The following is a 20,849-nucleotide window of genomic DNA, read 5'->3' on the forward strand; positions in this document are numbered from 1 at the left end:
TGTACATGCCCTCCCACAGTTGCTGCCTTGTTTGGGAACTTTTGTGAAAGGAAACCATTGTCTGGGGCACCGATGTCTGCATATGCGCCAAGGACGTTTTTTTTGAAGCAAAACCAGTTCCAAGCATAAAAATGCAGCATGTTTAAAATGGAAATCAAAGCCAATAGGACACAGATATTTTAGCACAAGCTGAAAACCCGTCTCGGTGTCCAGAGAAGAACGCAACACGGGGATCGTGTTTCTATGCCCAGGTGTGGTGGTAGCGAACACCGTGTCCTCAGAGCAATTCAGCTTCCTGACTGACGGTGACCTGACTGTACTGCAGCAAAATGACATCGGGAACTAGACGCAGCCTCTAGAATTTTTAAATCTACTTCAAGTAGCTTCCTGAGGCATTTTAAGAAGTATAAGAAGAGATCCAGCAGATTCAGCTGCTCTGAGTATCAGTCAGGGCTGAGCAGACCCCTCCGGAATCATCACTGAATACTTCACAGCTGCACTAGTGGAAGACTTCAAAAATTATTTTAAAAGTACCTGAATTTTTGTATTTTTTTAAAATCTGCGAAGTTGCCGTTGAGTACCGGGCACCGTGGGGAAACCAGATGTGCAACGCAAGCAGCGTTTTTAAGCATTTCTCCTCGGGACCGGAAAGCCCTTGCGTGCCCATGGCAGGGGCGCGCTGTCGACGTTCAAAGTGCTTCCCCAACCCCAACACCTTGGGCAGGGGACAAGCGGGCCTCCAGCGGGAGGGAGGCACCCCCTTTCCGCCTGTGCCGGGCACAAGGGGCCAGCCCCGGCAGCGGGTGAGGTGGCGAGGGACCCCCGCCGCCGTGGGGCTGTGCGGGGGGGGGCCCGGCGAGGCCTCAGTATGGAGGAGAGGGGCGCGGCGGGGCTGTGGCGCAGCGGGCGCTGTGGGAAGAGGGCACCGACCGCTTGGCGAGGAGGCGGGCGCGCCTCACGGGCCTCCTCTGTGCGTAGCGGCCTGCGGCTCCGCGCGGAAGCCCTGCCCGGGCTGTGCCGCGCTGTTGCGGGCCACGTGCTTCGTCGATAGCCAGCAAGCAGGGAGCGAGGAGGAACGCCGCGCGTCAGAAGTCCCCGCGCCGAAAGTCCCTCGGAAGACGCGTGTCCCCGCCATTCGTCCCCGCGCGGTCCTGCGTGTTCTCGCTTTAAAACGTACGTGAACCTTTCCGCTGGCAGGTGGACGTCTGCTCGACGGCAGCAGTCGCCTCGTGGGCCCTCAGACAGACAAGCTGTAACTAGCCTGCAGCCGGGCCCACGCCATTTTGTGAGGGAGGCTGGCAGATAGGCCCCGTTTCCCTGTCAGACTACTTCCCCTCTGGTAATATGTGCAAGAAACCACATGGATTGTCTCTCGGAGCTTAGAAAATTGTCACTTGGTGCTCTCGATAAAGTAATGTAATGGAGATAAGGCTAGAGTACCAGTCACTTTATTTTAGTGCTACAGTTCTGCCCTGTAAAAGTCCATGCTATTCTGTTGTCTGTCCATTTTTTGAAGAGCAATAATTTATATGTCATCTTGTAGACTAATTGCAGATAAAATTTGGGCAAACTTGGAACAGGAGGTTTTACAGGCCCCCTAGAGCAATTATGCTGCTTTTTTGGCTTGGCTGTGTGCCTGCATATGTTACAACAAACTTGCACAGGCCAGTTGTAGGAAAATCCTGTAGATCAGGACACCAAGCATCTCTAAGGCCACAGATCCACAGTTAGCCTGTGGCAAGCATGCAGCATGCTTTTTCCCACAGAAATATTGAGAGTCAGAATCTTGGTGAAAGGGCATCAAGACAGCCTACCAGGATTCTCAGTTGTCTCAGCAAATTGATTATTCCCACAGAATTTATAAGCTTTAATAAATGAGTAAACAGGATCACAAAGCTTAGGCTCATTCTCACGCTTCGTGACCAATCTGGAGACTGTAACAAGTATTCCCACAAACCTTTGAAAGGCATATGTGCTCTTGTTTTCAAAAAGAGTTGTCTACTTTTGGGGAGCCTTTCCTCCCTGATGTTGTAGCCCAGTGTGTTGCACCGGTTCTTTCTACAGCTGAGGCACATTCCTTTGTTGAAAGTGTTGATGTCATTGCACCAGTATGCTGTGCTTTGCTTATCGTTGTGAAGCAGAGAGTCGATGAACAAATGAACTGACCTCTCATGGGCACATTTCACAGTTTGAGTGATGCCTGAAAAAAATGCAAACAACAAAATTTTGTGTGCATTTCAACTTCAGAAGAGTACAGTAACCAACTATAAACATATGTTATTGTTTTCCCCCCACCCCCTTTATTAATCAAACATCCTGATTTTGCCTCAGAAATCATACATTGTAGCAACTTTACTTTTAGGATCATCCAAAAATAGTTTGGCTGAACCCCTGTGATAATAAAATTGAATAATTTGCTGCTTAAACTTCTCTAGCCTGACTGTTTAAGACTGTAAATATGAACCTTGATTTCATTGTCCTGGCTGTTTTGGTCAATATGAAATACAATATAAAGCTATATGCAGTCTTTCAAATCATGCCACACTAAAGACAGCAGTCTCATTCTGAATGGTTGAACACTTGTCTTTCGGATGCTTACGCAGTAGTATCATATTTTGTCCTTATCAGAGTGACAAACTCCCATGTTGAATTGAATTTTGCTTGCACCTACTACTGGGGAAAAAGGAGCAAAAAAAAGTATTAAATACATTTAAAAAAATATTAAATACGTACATCTGCTTTTACGAGAAGTATCTTTTTCTTCCTGAAGTGTCATCAAATTACAGAAGTTATTTTTTAACGTGTAGTCAGGATATATCACGATGGACTATTTTTGCAATGATTTATGCTGGGTGTACAGTACTCTTTTGGGGTTTTTCAGTGAACAGTTCTGGTTGTCACTGTGCATCAGTACCTTGTCTTTTTTCAGTATGTTGCATCAGTTTCTCTATATGTTTATGTTTAGGTACATTGGAAATAAACTTCTATATATAAAACCTAGCCTGGAACAGTGGCAGTCAGGTCCTAGAGAGAGCATCATCTGTGCAGCTGAAGGACAGGGAGTTAGGAAAAGGTGAGCTAAGGAGGTGAGTAGTACAGCCCTGTGTTTTATTTGACTTGAAATAATTGCACACTAGATCAATCTGGCTTAATTAGAGTAAGTTTTCTCATTTCCTCTACTGCTAAAACGAATACCTTTGCAATTATTCTGAAGTGCTTGACAGAAGGATGCTCATGGCCTCATTTTCAGAAGTGCTAGGCAGCCAAATTCCTTACTGGAGTCAGTAAGAACAGCTTGAACTCAATACATGTGAAAACCAGATAACTAATTTCTAGAAGAGAAATTTCCTTGCATATAATGGGAGTATTATCTCCCATTAGATACTGTTTAAGATCATAGAGATATGTAAAGTTTCCCAGAGTGTCAGTGCAGCTCCAATGCCACTTCCCGTTTGTGCCGTTGGTTCTTACCAGTGATTCCGTATTGTGCAATGTGGTTATACACATGCATGATGTGACAGCCAGGCTGAAAGGTGCCTCCATTGGGATAAAAGTCGAAATGAGCCACAGGCTGCTTGATGCCAACACTGAGACCCATGTGCTGTTTAGTGAACGTATGAATTGCGTCTACGAAGTTTGCATCATCTGGCGATAAACGGTCTGTTGGTGACATTCCTTCAAACAAGGGACCGGCAGGGTCAAGGCCTGCAATAAATGCAAATAATCCAGTTGTGATATAGTGCAGATGGGCTGTTCTTTTACTGTTATGAGAAAAGCCTGCGATAAATATTTAAAAACAGACAGCACTGGTACTTTACAAGGTCTTTCACTGATAGAAACAGTGCTAGGAACACTTGTCCTGCAGAGACTACATGGTTACACCAAAAGGTAAAGTAAACACAGATGCTGTAATAAACAGTAACTGCTACATGCACAAGGACACAGGCCCAGAGATAGATGTGTTTGTTATAGACAAACCGTGCTTGCTACTGCTTTGTCACTTGAGGGATGTTTATTTAATTTTGTTCTTTCATGCTCCAGAGGTCATGCATTTCAGAGGCCCTTTTGAAGACACCAGTCCCACAACAAGGTTGACTTTTAGCCCACATTTGGGACCTGAAACTTTATGAAGCTTCACTTACTGCTTAAAAGAGCTATGTGTCTGCTAGATGTTGTTTATAATAATTCTTCAACTTCAGAATTCTTCAAGGCAAATTATTATGGTATTCAGAAAAATAATATTCCACTTATGGATTCTTGCTGATTTTTAGTTTTCTAGATATTTTTGTATGGTGCCCTTTTTGGTTGGGAACTGATTAATGGAAAAGGACTGCCTGCATAGTTTAAAGCTGCCTTCAGTTTTGAGGACAAGCTTCTAAATTTAAGATTCTTCTGTTGGTACTATGGACTAACGTAGTTGCATAGATGTAACTGGACAAGACTAATAACACAGGCTACAGGTAGGGAGTCACCCTGAAGGCGACTATTTTTAATAGCTTTTATCACTATGAATTTTTGGAGCTTATTGTTGCAAGTCTGAATAATTTTTGCTGAGGAATGCATATAGCTGTTACAATAAATAATGTGTGTTAATGTTTTTTACTTATCCATTATCGAAGTTTGATGTACTACTATGGTTTGAACAAGCAGTGCTGATGAACTAAAGCCCTTCAGCGTAATATCACGACACATTGTGTAAAATCAGCTTCTTGTCATGCAGGCACTGTCACAAGAGCTGATTGTATAAGGGACTATGGTATGTGGCAATGAATCCAAGGTCAGATTTGGGACTCCAAACTACAGTTGTGCATGTTTGCCTCGCTCCCAAATCAGATTAAAGTAAAATGTTTTCTCTGATAACTTAAATGTAGCTGATGCGGGCCTCGTGTAAAATGCTCTTCTGTTTTTGTTTTTTTTTAAGCTGTCACTGTGCATTAGATGTGGTACTGTATACAGTGCATCAATAACCTTAGAAATGTATTTTCATTACACTCATAATTAGTACAGTTACAAAACATTACAGAAGGCTCAAAACGCCACTAGTCAAAGTAATCAAGTGTTATGGTTAACTTTGTTTACTTTAAGCATCTATTAGGGATGCTCTAATGATATGCTGCTTGTAAAATGTAATCCAGGGCTATACTTTTTGCCACAGAACTGACTTCAGTTCACTGTATGAGCAATGTACCACAATTGAAAGCTCAAGCACAGTTAGACAATTTTCTTAATGTAATTTTCTTTTTGAAATGAGTTGCTAACAATGAACCGTGTATTTGAATGGCTTTGGGTCAAGATAGTGACCTAAGATCCAAGATTAGTGGCTAACATTTAGTTTAAGGTGTTACTGGGAATGGATAAAAGATAAATTCAAGCAACACACAACTTGAATCTTTGGTTTATGATTTGTAGTCCCCACATGTGTATATTCTGTATGTCATAATTTGGACTGAGGTAGGAAAGATCAAAGCTAGAAATACTATGATACTTCATTTTGAAAAGTGTTTTCATTAAATTTTCTAAATCTAATTTCTAAACCAATGGGGTGAAACTTCTAAACTGTGGCAAATATTACTATTCAACAGCTAAATATTGATATGACATTGATATGTCAAATATCTATGTAACTTAAATCAGTTGACTGTTACATTTCTTAAAGTTATAAGTCTCTTACCTGTAATTCTCCCAATCTTGTTTGTACCACTGATATAACTTCCAGCAAATCCTGAAACATGAGCTCCTAGGCTGTACCCAATTAGATGAACATTGCTTCTGGAAAATTGAATGGATTTCTGGAAGATAGTGGCAGCTTGATTTAGATGCAGAAAATGTGAAAAGTAAACAGTGAAATACCTACTACAAGCTAGGTATGCCATGAATAACACAAGAAATTTGTATGTTAATGATGGAGGTCAAATGAGGTGCATGGATCATGCAATAAATTTCTTTGTTGGCTGAATGTTATTCCTTGCCTCCTTTTCATGCAGCAGGAAAATGCCACACATTTGGGCACTACTACTTATGTGCTATGCTCAGGATAACCATCAACACAGATAGTAGAATTTTTGTTGCCGTTTCTTGCAAGTGATGCAAATGTGCCTTGCCTTTTGTCTGCAGCATTTGACTTTCCTGTGACTATAAAATGGATATCTGTTCTTTAACTTCAGTGTAAAACAATTCTTTATTGAAAGTGCCTTGCTTTTTTTTGCCTGACATACTAGCACAAGCCAAATTAGAAGCCAAAGTACCAAAATATTGATCAGACATGCTAAGTGATACAGCAATGACATTTCTTGGATTGATTTGTACAAAACTGGGTATCTGATCTGAAACAAACCTGTTGAAGCAGAATTGGCCTCAGGCCCTTCTTTCTACCTAATCAATACTATCTAAACCTTAAGCATTTCACCTGAGCTGCAAGGCTCGAAGTTTTTCTGACTTGTAAAGAAATATGTGGCATATTTTTCTTGCAGGAAAGGCAAACCTCTGTTTTAATTTCATTGTGGATATTGCCTGCCCCAGTGGGGTGGCTTTGCAGTCTCAATACCTGCCTCTTGAGAAGATGAGGTGAAACTTGGCAGCCGCCTTTCGAGAGAGGCAGCTCTTAGAAATCACAAGATCTGACCAATTTTCTTGGTAGGTGTTATTGAGATGGATGCTATTGAGATTGTTACTGATCATGCCCTATTAATTCTTGGACTAAGAGTGCCAAGATTTACTTTATTTTTATTCTTTATTAAAAAGTTGCACAGCACTGCAGTTTTTGTTACATCTGTTGAGGATATTTCAAATACTCGCCTGCCTGTAAGCAGACAGAAGCATAACGGAAAGATAGTTATGGGAGTTGGAATGAAGGAGTTTTTAACTGTTAAACTCAGGAGGGGTGCCTCTCAACAGAAGGAAGGTTTACTGCTTGAACATGCTCAGTTGAATGCTGTGAAAATTTATGGCATATTTAAATCCTGGAATATATCATGGTACAAGAGAAGCTACCTACAATGCTGGAGCAAGGAGTCATTTATTCAAGCCTCGATTTGTTTGCTGACACTGGAGGAATCACAGGTTTTCTTTATTGTTGACAATGTGGTGTGTCCTCTTGGGAACTGATCAAAGTCCATCGTTTGATTCATTCAATAATTAAACAGCTTCAAAATACGACTTTAGGCTCCAGCAACTTATACTACATTTGACCAAGAGCTAAGGTTTCTTGTAATGTCACAAAGAAAAATAGTGACTCTGGCTCTTCTGCCTTCTCTTTTGTGCCTGTTGTCCTTAACTGGGCATGGTATCTGACAACTTCTTCTAGCCCTGCCATTCCTGTTGAAAACATCTTAGCTCTTCAGTGGTATTTGCTACAGATATTTCAGCTTTGCAGTGTATCTCCCTTCCACCTTAGGTGTCACCGTATTTAAATTAATGTATTAAAAAATTCATTGTGAGGTACAGAAGTATAATTTCATTTCAGATAAGGTGGCTTAAATTAGTACTAGAGATAGATGAAATAAGAGTTGCTTAGGGTTGCCTGGTTTGTATGAGTGATTCTCATTCTAGTGTTTGCTTTCTGCCTTTTCTTAAATAGTGCTGGAGACCAGTGATCTGTTGCAGACTTGTCTGCAGCCTTTTCAATCCAGCCATGGCCACTGCTCCCTACATAGCAGGGGTTTTGATAAGTAGTCACTACATTAGCGAGGCTCTGTACTCACTACTGCCTCCGTGTCATCTGCTTTGTGAGGCATGTCTGCCCTCTTGAAAGGTCTCCCTTTATATTCTGGATCTCTAAGCCATTATTTTAGAATAATCTTCGGGGAACTGAGGCAAAAATCAGACACAATGTCATGCTTGAATTCTGCATTAAAAGCAGAAATTAAGCACAGATAACATAAACCCATTTTACTGAACTAACCACTTGCAAATAATAATGTGTGCCTGCTTTCAAAGTGTGGGAATCTGTCAGTTGTCTGCACACATGCTACTTGAAAAGCTAAAGTAGCATGAAATCATCTCACCTCTAAAGACATATGAAAATATTTTAATAAAGAAGACCACTTGCTTTTATCTCTTGCATGATGAAAGTTTTATGAAGTCATATGAAAGTTTATGGAAGAAAAATTTGCAATGTATTAAAGAAACATAAGTGATTAAAATGAACAGCGTTAACGAGCATAGTATTTCAGAAAGGTGGTAGAAGCATAAGAACAGGTAAATAGGCCTTTTCCAGTGAAACATGTGTTGATCTGGGGGCTCTTACCTCCAGCCATTCCAGGAAGTCTGCTATCTCCTGTCCTATGTAGCGTGTATTCTGTACAGCAATGGGATAGTGCTGGTGAGCAAATGTAAGCCAGTCTGCAATGATCACATTAATTTGTTTATGCTGAGACTTCAGAGCTGCTGCCATTTTCCAAATCCAACCTTCTAACATCCCATCCACCTGTTTTATTAAGAAAAAAAACCAACCACAAAAACAAAACAAAAAACATTCTTAAGGGAAAGCAGTCTCTGCCAAATATTTCTTGTGAAAACCTCAAGGAGACAAAAAACATGGTATCAACAGGGAGGGCTTAATGCTGATAACTAGATTTTAGCATGCTTCAGTACTGAGAATCTTTGGGTTTTGGTGGACAAAAAAATTAAGAATGAATATATGAACTGTATAATAATTTGTCTTGTAATAAGAACTATTATGAGTGATGTCCCTAAGTATTTTCACTCATCCTGAGATAATTGATATTACTGATTAAAAAGAAAGACAGAAATGCCCAGAAAATTTTTGATTTGTTAATCTGCAAACTAAGTTAGTATGAATGATAAATTTCAATGGCAGCAGCTTCAGGTCCATGGTTTGTCTTTGAGGAGGGTACAGGTTTTGAACAAATTCTTGTTTGGGAGGCTTGGCTAAAGTAATCTAGGGCAATATTTCATCCAAATCAGCTCTGCTGTTATTTGTTAAGAGAGTTATAAGCATCAAGGGTTCAAAGTTTCTCTGCATATTTGCAGATGTGCAAGAAAGATTCATTTTGCCATCTTATGTGATGATATTGGTTCTATGAGAATTGAGGATCTGTTAAAATGACATTATTTCTTATCCTGCCTTTTCTTTTGTTTCTTTTTCAACTGAGAAGATGATTAAAAGTCACTCTTAGTACTGCTATGCTTTTGAGAAAGGTTTTTGTGGTAGCTGTTTTGGTTTTGGTTTTTTTACAGTTTAACTAGAAGAAGTTCAGTGATAATTCATTGACATTGAAGGCTTCATTTTCAGCTGAAGGGGCTTATAGAGAAGTTCTCTTTAAAAGTATACCTGTGAGAAAGATGTGGGGAGGTTGTGCGCACTTCTTTTCAATAAGTCTGTAAATATCTGGCAGAGAACATATCAGAGAAATGAAACTGGTATTCAGTCCTCCAGAGGCATAGCACATTAATTCAGCTACTTGTTCAAACTCTACTGGCTTTAAACCAGGGCTGAATCTAATCCTTGGCATAGGACTCCCATATGAAAAATTGCTTGTAGACTCTTCCTTCAGAATCTCAGCAGGGAATAGTCACTTTGTATTATTTCTAGCCATGATTGCTACCAGGGAAATCCACCATCCTTCTAATCACAACCTTTCTCCTGAAGTTACTTTTGGCACTAGCGTAATAAGAAGGAAAGTATATCAAATCAGATGTAGATTGAATTAAAAATAAAATGTGAGTTCATACCGACCAGCCATGGACTATTATCACCAGAGGAAGAGAGGCATTGAAACTGCATTTGTCAAGAGTCTCCAACTGATTTAAAAAAATCTGACAGCCTTCTTCAGTTGTATCTGTATAAAGTCGAAATTTGGTTTCTAAGTTTTGCTGATCCTTCTTTGTTCTAGTGTGCTGACTCTGTGATCCTAGTGCCTCTGAAATGAAATTCATAACAACAGTCATAATAGCATGGAATCTAAAACCTGAAGAAGTTACTAGTTAAGCACAGTTTATAAGACAGAGTAAACTAGTAAGATTGAAACTCTAGCTCTATAATTGCTGCCTACTCCAGGTGGGCCTAAGATGTACATTTTGCGTCAAAAAAGGGATCTCTTTCAAAGTTTGAGATGGTCTAGATGTGCCTCTGAGTCTGTCTATTTGAACAATAACAATTATACAGGAAATATTGATCTTATTGCTATGGGCCCTTATAGAATGCATAAGTATTTAAAAAACACAGTACAGGTGTTGTGACTTTACAATGTTAGTGCATGCACAGGCAAGCACATTCATAGGCTATTAACTCTGCAGGACGTATTTTACCAATGTGCATTTGCTAGTAATTGCTGAGGAAGCATCATTACACTAAAATAACCATTTTATTCAGGGTTATAACTCTGCTTAGAGACTTAAGTGACTGCTTAAAACTATTAGACCACATCGTAAATGATTCTTTTTCTCTAAAAAGGCAAGATGAAATGCTCTTGTTCTAGTTGTAATATTTTTGGTGGTTTTGTTTTTAGATAAAATAGCTTGGTATATATAGAACAGCATTTTCAGAAATGTCTATTAAGTATCTGGGATGGTGTCTGTATTTAAGAAAGTGGGGGCAGGATGAACTGTGCTCTTATCAACGTTACAAGCTTAGAAGAAAAAAACACAAATATAGAGAAATTGCTGAAAAATGGAGTAAAATAAAGCAAAAGCTTACAAAAAGCACTTTGTAACATGCAAGCCTGGTGTTTCTTTCGAATAAGCCTTCAGACTGTTTATTTATCTGAAAATAATCCATATAATAAATTATTACTTAAGATAGAAAAAATGGGGATTAGTAGAAGAAAAGTTAGGGTGTGACAAACTAGACAAATGAAAGGTTACAGTTCTTTGTGTTGGAAAGGAAACTTTTAGAGTGGAGAGAGTTTACTGATGGAGTTCCTTGGGGACCGTTTTTTGGCTAATTTTGTTTAATATTTTCATTAAAGTAGGCAGGAAAGGTACAAGACTGACAAAATTTGGGAGGTATTTGCTAACACTGAGGAGACCAAAATGTTAAACACTAAGAGCTTGATGACCTTGAAATTACAGCAACAGAAACAGGTAGAAATGTCACACTATGAAGTGCAAGGTCATACAGTTGATAGGAATTTCTCTCTAAATGGGGGTCATAAATTGGAAGTGACACAAGAGCAGAGACTTGACTGTAGTAATCGGTAACAAAACTGACTATGAGTCACTTCTGTGATTTGGCTGTGAGAAAGGGAAATATAATTCCAAGGTGCATCAGGAAGATGTTTTCAGTAGGAAGAGAGAATATTAGTGCCAGTAAGTTAAGGCACTTACTAACCACATACAGAACAGTGTGCATAGTGCTCGTTACCAAGTTCAGGTGATACCAATTTAAGCTACAACAGCTGCTCAGCAGCATTGCTAAAATGGCCAGGGAGGAGGCTTTTGTTTTTATTAGACTTAAATTATGAAATATTCTTGGAGATGATAATGAAGTATTTTATTCACTGACAAAGAAGTTAAAATTATCTGTGTTGGAACAGAACACATCAATTTTAGTTCTTATATTTTTCTTGCATAAAAATTCCTTAGTAAAACACTAATATTAGAAATATTGTATTGTATTTTATCTTCTAAGTCAGCACATTTAAATTTTTTTTTTACATCACAACTCTTATGTCTGCAGATGTTTTCAGAAAACATCTAAAATCATAGCATATTCATTTCTCTATTATATCTGCAAATGTATCCTGAGGTTCTATGACATTGTTGTCTTGATAAGAGTTTGATAATTTACAAGGTGGTACTGGTAGATTTACAGATGAGCCTTTATCCCGTAAGCCTATTTAGTGATGGGAAACTCCCGTATTTATATATTTGCAGTAGTAGCATCTTACAATGCACAGTACAAGGAACCCTAATGTGAAAGCATGCTGGTTTTGGATCAGACTGTATTTTTGCCACATGTCAGTCTTGTTACAAACTTTTTTCAAGGTTTTATTTTACTATAATGATATGACATGATACAAACAGCATGTTTAATTTGGTTAAGTAAATGGAAATACTGGCAAGAAAACTCCCAAACTGAACTGCACTGTATGTGCACTGTTTTCTATTTGTTGCTAGTTACTGTACGTTCCAAGTAACTCCAGGCAATGTTTCATAGCTAGGAAACATCATTGTAGAAAGCTGTTCAGCCTTTTACAACAGCTGGAATTTAAAAAGCTTCAAAGTTAGCGAAGGTTTGGTTCTCAAATTCTTAGCTTCAGTCTCACATTTTTCTTTAATAGCACTTTTAATTGTGATATCTAGCTAGGACTAAGTCTGATCATTTCTCTGCTACATTGTCTACTTAAGAGCATTTATTTTGGATTTTTTTGCTGGGAGAGGACTTGGTTTCTGAAGAAAGTAATATTAGGAGAAAGTGAATCTAGATAAAGAATTGAAAATTGGAAAGAGTTTTAATGATGTTGATATTCTTAACCTCAAGTTTATCCAGGCTTTGGTGAGTAGTCTCTACACAAAGACAAGTATTGTGTTCTATTTTTAGCAAAAAAAGAAAAACAAACAAGCACAAGTAACTTGTGCCTGTTCCATTGTACACATCCTTTCTTTCTTTGTTTTATGCCTTGTTTTCATTTTCTTTTTGCGCTCTCAGTGTTTGTACAATGCAAAGGCGCTTTGTCACTCTCCGTATTCTTTGTGCATACTACAGAAAACAAGTCTAATAAATAGTTGTTTTCTTTATACATTGACTGTGAAAGTGCTGTGTTGCTTTAGTGGGTGAGCTTTTGGCTTGCCAGTAAGTCTGGGAGAGGGAATTAAAAATACAGTTTGAACTTCTTCATGGCTGTCAAAAGTTCCAGTAGAATCTGTTGTGTTATTAGACAAAGAACTGCTACTATCTGTCAATACATGTAATGACTTGGAGACGGAAATAGAGTCTGAAGAGCTTGGCTTCTACAACAGACTTTTGCTAAAAATATCATACCAGTGACTCGGTGACATGATCAAAGGGAACTGCAAAGTTTCATAGGCGAGTTTACAAAAACAACAAAATAAAACTGCTAAAAATTTTCCCATGCTAGTTGCAGCTAAGAGTGCCGAGATCTTCCTGAAACTCCAAAGAGTTTCTCTTTGGAAAATTAGCCCTTACCCAGGTAAGTGAGTTGATGACTTGATTTCCTTTTTCTCTGAAGATCCTACTCTAACATGAATTCTTTCAGGAAAGGCAATGCAACATCGCCACACTGATCCATGGGCTATCTCACAAATTACCTTCACACAGAGCAGCATGGTAATCACAAGCAAGAAATGTTGTGACTTCTTGATACCCCAGAGGAGATTCAGCCCTTTACCTTTCCTTACTTTGTGTTAATGAAGTTTCTGTGAGGTGCAGTAAAGACTGTAACTGAAGACTGGGTTTGTAAATACTACTCAACTGTAATATAGCAAAGTTTCTTGTAAAATGTTTTGTGGTTAGTTTTGGCAGACAAACCAAAACACTTTTTTTACATTTCACCTGAGTTAATCATGCTTTCTTGCTGAAAAGTAAAACCAGAAGAGTGATCCCAGCTGAACAAAATGAAACTTTTATAACTGGGATTAAAAAAAAAAAGAGATGCCTGCATACCTGGTAGATGGTATAGTAGCCATCCGAATTCAATGCACGTTGGGATGTGCAAGATAAGAGTTCAGTTATTGTTTCTCACAATTAGCATTTAATTATTATTCACGTTATTAGTGTTTATTGCTTTAGGTGATGTCCATCCTGCTTCTAATAACGTGAGCTCCAAACTAAGATGAAAGGAGCATATGAAGAATAATGAGAAAGCTAGTAAATATGAAGAAATAATTTTTTTCTGTAAAAAGAGGTCTTGCAAATAGTAATAATAATGATAATTCCATATGGACCAAACTCAGATTATTTGAACTAAATCTTCTATTTACCTGTAGAAGCAGGTTAACCCAGGACACTGATTTGGATTGAATCACCCCAAATGATAAGGCATATGGTTTTCTTAACGATGGTATTTTTGGAGTCTCCTTTGAAATTTACAGATGTGATAGTAATGCTTTAAGGCTTGTAAATGAAAACTTTACTGGAAACTAGACAAAGGTCTGGACACTGGCCAGGGTTTGAAACCATGAAATATCATATGCTTTTTTGGGGAGAGATCCAAAATCTAAAAGTATTTCTTTCTATATCATGTCTGATTGGGCATAAAAATACAACTATAAAATACCTGCTTCACACCACAAAATTTGCCTAAAGATGTGTCAGGAATGAGGACCAAGTATGGTAGGACTATGTAATGTCAAGAGCAAAATTTTAATATTTGCTAAGTCATACATTTTAAATTCATCTTATGGTACAGCATAAAAAATTTGATTAAAATTGGCATTCCCAATTAATGAAAGTAGTTTTTCTGGCTAGGAAAAATAATGTTCAGCATCCTTCTTCCTGTCATGGAACTGTAGAGGAAGAGTTTCTCAATAAGGTCTCACTGAAGAGGGTTGAAGAGGATGTTTCAATGGAACTCATCTAATCCATAGACAATTGAAAAATTAAGTAAACAAACCTGAATGGAAGCTAAAATTTCAGCTGCTGGTATGTTAAGGACACTTAAAAATCATACAAGTAAGCATGCATACACACCCCACTACCTAGACACAACATTTTTTCTGGTTGACTTCTGACCCTTACTGCAGCCTCCTTTCATGTGCACGAGTGGATTTGTCTGAGCCTTAATAAATCTCCTTTATCTTTTGGATGGTTTTTACTGCTTTTCATACATGGAAATGTTTCCAAAAGACTGCTTATGTATTGTGATGTTATTTTAGTTATTTTAGTTATTTAAGAAACAAGTGATAACTATTGTTGTCCCCAGAATTCTGTTGTGAAAGTGAGCAAAGGCAGTGACATGTTATTTTTGTTTGGGCCACAGAAAGTGGAATATATCACAGATCCCCTCATTTCCAATGGCCAGATGTTTTTTTGTCACTTAAGAGCTAATGACATGGAAGCATTCAGGTCTCTCAATTTGGCAAATGCTTCCCTTAGAGCTATTCTATTCTTGCTAGAAGCATAGTTGTCAGTGTTCCTGTTGGATATGGAAAATCCTCTTTGCTAACCCCTTTTACTTTGTTTAGCAGTGCCTGTCATAACCTCCAGACTGTGTGCTTTCTAGGGAAAGCCATTTGCTGCAACTGACACAAAATGACGAAAATTAATAGTAAACTATTAGAACGTGTATGGTAAAGGACTCTTAAATCCGAAAATCCTGAAAAATTTAAACAATAGTGTGTAAAATGTAAGTAAATGGTACATTTCTGTTGCTCTATGTTTACCTAAGCATTATATATCTCTGTGGGCAGAGTTTCTTGTACAATAGCTGACACAAAATCAGGACTGGACTTCTGATATTTAATAATTTATTCAATCAAAAAGATGATGGGAATAGATTGGAAACATTAGACTAGCTTTTGTTTGCTTTTATATTACTGATTTACAGCAGTATCTTGAAGCCAGGTGTGGTCCATTCTCTATTTTGTTGAGATTAGTAGTTAAGGTACTTGTATATAAGATGATTTTTATTGTTTCTGTCAGTTCAAGGCTTTTGGATGCTGTTGACTAATGGTTGAAAGTTCCATCTCATGTAGTTCCTAGGTGAGAACTCTAAAACATGGAGTGTTTTGGGGAAATCCAGGTCTTATTGGTTGCTCTAGAGTCCCAGGCAAGATAAGGCAGTCAAAACTCAGGTCTGTTGATTTCTTGGTATATTATCATTGTACTTAATTTTTTTTATATCCTCATGTAGTTCCTTTTTATTTTTCACTCTCCTTAACTTGCTCACCTTGCCAAATGAAAAGTAGGTATCACTCACAAAAGAATGAATGGAAAAAAAGCAAGCAAGCAACAAAAATCTATATCAATTGGATTAAAAATGATGAGGTCTGTTTAGAAAGAGACTTTTGGAAAAAGCTTCCCTTTTTGTTCAAGTTTAAATGAATAACGAGTAGTGATACTTTTCTCAGCATCAGATGCTCTGTCTGAAAAGTATCATAGTTTTCTGAGCTGTCATTTCTTGTTTCTCCTGTCTTATATGCATGCACACATGCCAAAGATAAGTCAACAGTCTCACCATGAGTGTAGTTCGTACCCAAACAGCCCTGAAGGGAGAGAAGAGGCTGTTAACTAACCGTTGTTAAACCTCTGTTAACATACTTTTAACCCTCTGTTGAAAAATCCATGAAGAGGAGAGCATATAAAACCATGCCATTCATACTGACTTTCTTCCCCGTGTGTTTCATTGCTTTAAAATCATCCAGATAATGCTGCTAACGGATGGCATTAGTGACTCTTGGAACTGGAAGAAAGATGTGTTTAGAAAGAGGCTAATATAAGAATTCATTGGAGCTGGTACCCTGTTTTCATTAGTGAGGTAATAATACTGTCAATGGAAGGTATGCATATGAGTGCCTGTTCAAAAATTACCTCCTTAGTTATCGGGGATGATCATGTCTGTGATTCTTTACCATTAAAGTGCAGAGGATACTTTTTTTTTTTTTTTTGAAAATCAGGCCCATCCAATGTCTAGCAAAAGTCAGTTTTCTAATTCTTTACTAAAACATGATTACCATTTGGAATTTTTTTTTTTTTTTTTTCTGGTGTCTAAATACAGTTCATCTTTCCTGAACTCATTATTATCAGACACTGCTATCATGATTTGTAGCACTGCGGAAGACACGGTGGTCTGAGATAATCCATAAAAACTCATCCCACAGTTTAACAAAGGGAAGATTGTTCTGTTCCACTCTCCCTGAACCTCCTAGGTCTGTGTTCTTTATTTACCTGGGCTATTTGCGGAAGGGGTGAGGAACCTGGAAATTTGTTTGCAGATGTGATTAGCAACTACAATGTTACAACTGTCAGCAGAGGTCCATATCCCTATCATTTACTTCTATTCAGAATTAATTTCTGGGTGCAGGAAATTGGAGAAAGCAGACAATGTAATGTCCTGTTCAGTAATAGCAGAATCATGATTTTTAAAAAGTTATTAACATGTTAGTAAGGAGTTTAGATGATATTTCCTAGATGATATTTCTCCCTCTCTTTTTTAAAAATAAAATGCTTTCTAAAGGAAAAGTAATTTGAAAAAACACCCAGCATTGAATTCGTGGCATATACAAGAACTGTAAAATATATTCCGAGTATTCAGTACAGATCATTGTTTAGTACAATTTGCTTGCTTGGTGGTCTAAGACATGAAGGAGTGCAACCTACTCTCAGAAGTTGCTTATGTCAAAATAATTGAAAAAAGACCGTTGTCAGTTCATTTTAAATTCTCTACTTATGTATCTCCTGCTGCTGTCTATTTGAAATTGCCTCTCTTGAAAGCATTTGGACAGTTGGTAGAGACAGATACAAAGAGCTTCAGTTTCTCAGAGTGCCTTAAATGGGACTATGTGGGGATCTGGAGAATAAAATGAGAACATCAAAACAAAAGTCTTGCTAAAAAACCTTGGAAAAGATGATGAAACAGATTAAATATGTTTTGGTTTCCACTTGCTGTTGTGTGTCTCTACTATTCAGAGACATATCTCTTAAGTCACCTATGAATCAAATAATGCATTTATATTTAATGGTTTCAAAAGAGGGAGAAATAAATGCAGTGTAACCTGTCCTTTAAGAGACAAAAACTTCTAAGAGACAAAAACTAGTAGGTTATCCTTTTGCTTTCCTCTAAATTATCTGTTTATTATTTACATGTATTAGAGCATGTATTTTTATTCCTCTTGCTAAATTTGTGTTTCTGTCATTGGTTTTGAACACTAGGTTGCCTCAAAATTCTCCAAAGAATTACCTCTGATTCTTGTGCCTTACTCTTTCTCTTCCCTGTAAAACCCTTCTTTACTATGTGAAACTTGTGAAAAATAAGTTTTGGTCTCCTTTATTTAGAACCAAGTATTGAAATGATGGTTAGAACAGAAGGCAAAGAAATAACACCCACCCTCCCAACTGTTAACTGTTCCTTTTGTCTTTTTATATCAGGTGAAAACTTCATGGAAGAATGCTGATTCTCAAAAGCTTGATATTTCTTTTATTGTCTGATTAAGTTAGGTAAATAACTTTTTCCTTTTTTCTGTCCTTCGTTGTGACATAATTTAAAAACATTAGTTAGTTCTCCATTAAAAAATGTGAGTTTAAGTACAATAATCAATAAGCTTGTGAGACACTTGTTGCAAAGAACAGGGAAACCAGTGCACAGAGAAACCAGCAGTGCCTCTGTTTAGAATTCAGCTCCTGGGTTCTGGGCTGATGCACTGTGCAGAACAATACATCCAAATCTCTGTCTCCTCTCTTGAAAAGGGTGCAGAAGGAGGCACCAACCACACAACTGTTGAACAGCTTGCATTATTTACAGGGTAACAAAAATGCTGTACTCCCGAGTTTCTTCATCTAAAGCAAAATACTTCCAAATATGAACGTTAAAGTGCTACTTGTGCAATGCATAATTGCTAAATTAAAATTAGTACCCCAATGGTTTAATCTGACCTAATCTGAATTTTATGAACAAAAATACTGGAAAAGCATTACAGTATGTCTTTCAAGGAATGCTTTGGACTAGCACATAATCCAGATCTCAAATTGTTACTATAAATTAATGTTAAAAAAAAATCATCTCTCCTCCATCTGTTACCGAACCAAAACTTTCATAGTTTCAAGTAAGATTTAAAAGCAGGTAAATGTTGGAAAAAATACTTAATGCCCTTCATGAAAATGCTTCCTTTCATATATATGCATGACTAAATTTTTTTGGCCAGGGTTTCTGCCAAGTTATTCAGATGCCTGATTTGGAGCTTAAATTTCCTTTTTTTTTTTTTATGTTAAAAGCAAAAAGAAGAAAGAGTCACAAACTGCCTGGGTGAAATATATATGTTCATATGATGTTACTAGATAGAGGAAGGGGCAAATGAATAATGACAAATGTGAAGCTAAGTAGATTAGGACTTTTCAGCCAGGAGACAACTAAGAGTGATATGGTATAGAGGTCTATAAAATCATAAATGGCATGGGGAAAATAGAGGGGGGATCACTTGTATGTCTCTCCCACTGCAATTATTTTGATAACGAAATATTTTTATAGTGAATAGCAAAAGATGATGAAATGGTTCTCCTCGAGACATGTAGTTAACCTGTGGAATTCCTTGCTGGGTGTGATGTGGGTATTAAGCATTTATATAAGGTTAGTTGGAAACTGGAAGTGTATGTAAGAGAAATCCAGTGAGAATTACTAAACACATAGACACCACCACTAACTCAGGAGATCTGTGAACTGAAAATGGTTGATGACTGGGAGAGTACACGGGGGAAGTGCTGTATGTATATGTAAACTTCCCCTGCTGAGTATGCATCTGCTTTTGGCCACTACTGCAGTTGGTTGAACTAGATGGACCTTGGGTTTCATCCACTACAGTCACTCTTATGTTTGATGTAGAGCTACCCGGCATTACTTTTGACTTAGATTTTGGCTGGTTTTTGAAACAGAAACAACCTGTGAAAAATAACAGGTTTTGGAAAATATTTCAGTTGAAAACTTTTTTCATTCCCTCTTTACATCCCAGTTATCAGTGTTAATATTTGCTGTTGTTCAAAATCATTAATTGTCTGGCAATATTTGTTAATTGGTAGTAATTAAAAAAATAATGTTGAAATCAGAATTGATCGACAGCATATTTAGGCTAATTTATGTTGAAATGTCTGGAGCTTTTATTTGCAATTTTGTTGCTGTTGAAGTTTTGGCTTTTTATCTAGTTTGGGCTGGGAAATGTTCTTGGGATATGAAAATATTTTCCTCTTCAGCTCTAGTAAAAAGTCAAGTCAGCTCTTACCCTGGAAGAGGTGGACAAGAGTTGAACAGGAAATACAGATCAAAGGATTCAAAACTGTACAGATACTTGCTTATAACATCACAATTCAGAGCATTGTTTTCTTCAATTTTTTTTGTAAGGGACCACGAGAAGACTTCTATTACTTATGTGCATGTCCCTTGGAACCATTTCACATATACTGACACTATCATGACAGGAGTAAATTTTTATTAAAAAAAGACAGTCTTGCAAAATAGAAGACATTTTTGGAGTTGTATTTTAGGATAGCTGTGCTGGAAGTGGGAGTTTGTTTTCTTCCTATGGCCTTACTTTTTTTGCTGTGTGATCCTGCAGTGAAATCATTTGTCTGGTGCCAACTTGCTAAGTCAGAAATTCAGCAGAACTTCTGCATCACAGCATTCTGTAGGACAAGTAGAAATTAAATATATGCAGCAAGAACGTGTGTTTGAAGCTCAGGGAAAAATAACAACAGGGAACTTACAAGAATGAGAAGGTAGAAACATTAGAATCTTTAGAATATTAGCACAGGAAGGCACTACTGAGTGAAACTCACTCGCTGGGCCATGGCACGACCCTCCAGGCCAGACTGCTGCATAATAGCTATATTCCCTGGAAGGCAGAGCCGAGCTGGTAGGTGGTGGCTGTAGCCACGGGCATAGTATTCATATGGACAGCCAGCCTTGTCTGCACAGGGAAGTTAGTGAATTGTAGGTTTACTTATGAATCTTTCGTACGAGCTATTCTCACAAACTCAGCTTGTGAATATTTATGCTTGGCACCATTCTGATACTCAGAAAAAGACAAATGCTTGTCACAGAGTTTGCAGAAAGGCAGTGGGAAATGAAGAGGTCAATGATGCCTGGAAGATGATTGAGTGTTGCAATGGAAAGGAAGAAAAAAAGAAAGGGGGGGTGGATTTGGATGAGTTTTAGCCTTAGGACTGTAGTAACAATGACAAAGAGACCGAACAACTCTCCAGCACCAGGCAGCCCATTGATTAA

General features: G+C 37.9%; 1 protein-coding gene across 2 annotated transcripts in view; it reads right to left on the minus strand.

Annotated features, from left to right (window-relative positions):
- The window catches only part of LIPC (lipase C, hepatic type), a 64,873-nt gene that overhangs the window by 7,125 nt on the left and 36,899 nt on the right, over positions 1–20,849 (minus strand). Inside the window, exons 2-6 of one of the 2 annotated variants that reach the window (XM_030015265.1) lie at positions 9,694–9,881; positions 8,246–8,425; positions 5,672–5,789; positions 3,472–3,705; positions 1,958–2,200 (exon numbers count right to left, since the gene is read on the minus strand). In XM_030015265.1, the coding sequence (XP_029871125.1) occupies positions 1,958–2,200; positions 3,472–3,705; positions 5,672–5,789; positions 8,246–8,425; positions 9,694–9,881 (963 nt within the window). The remainder of the gene's footprint in view (positions 1–1,957; positions 2,201–3,471; positions 3,706–5,671; positions 5,790–8,245; positions 8,426–9,693; positions 9,882–20,849) is intronic. The other variant, XM_030015266.2, reaches the window with a different exon arrangement.

This window comes from Aquila chrysaetos, chromosome 5 (assembly GCF_900496995.4).
Source record: "Aquila chrysaetos chrysaetos chromosome 5, bAquChr1.4, whole genome shotgun sequence".
NCBI lineage: Eukaryota > Metazoa > Chordata > Aves > Accipitriformes > Accipitridae > Aquila > Aquila chrysaetos.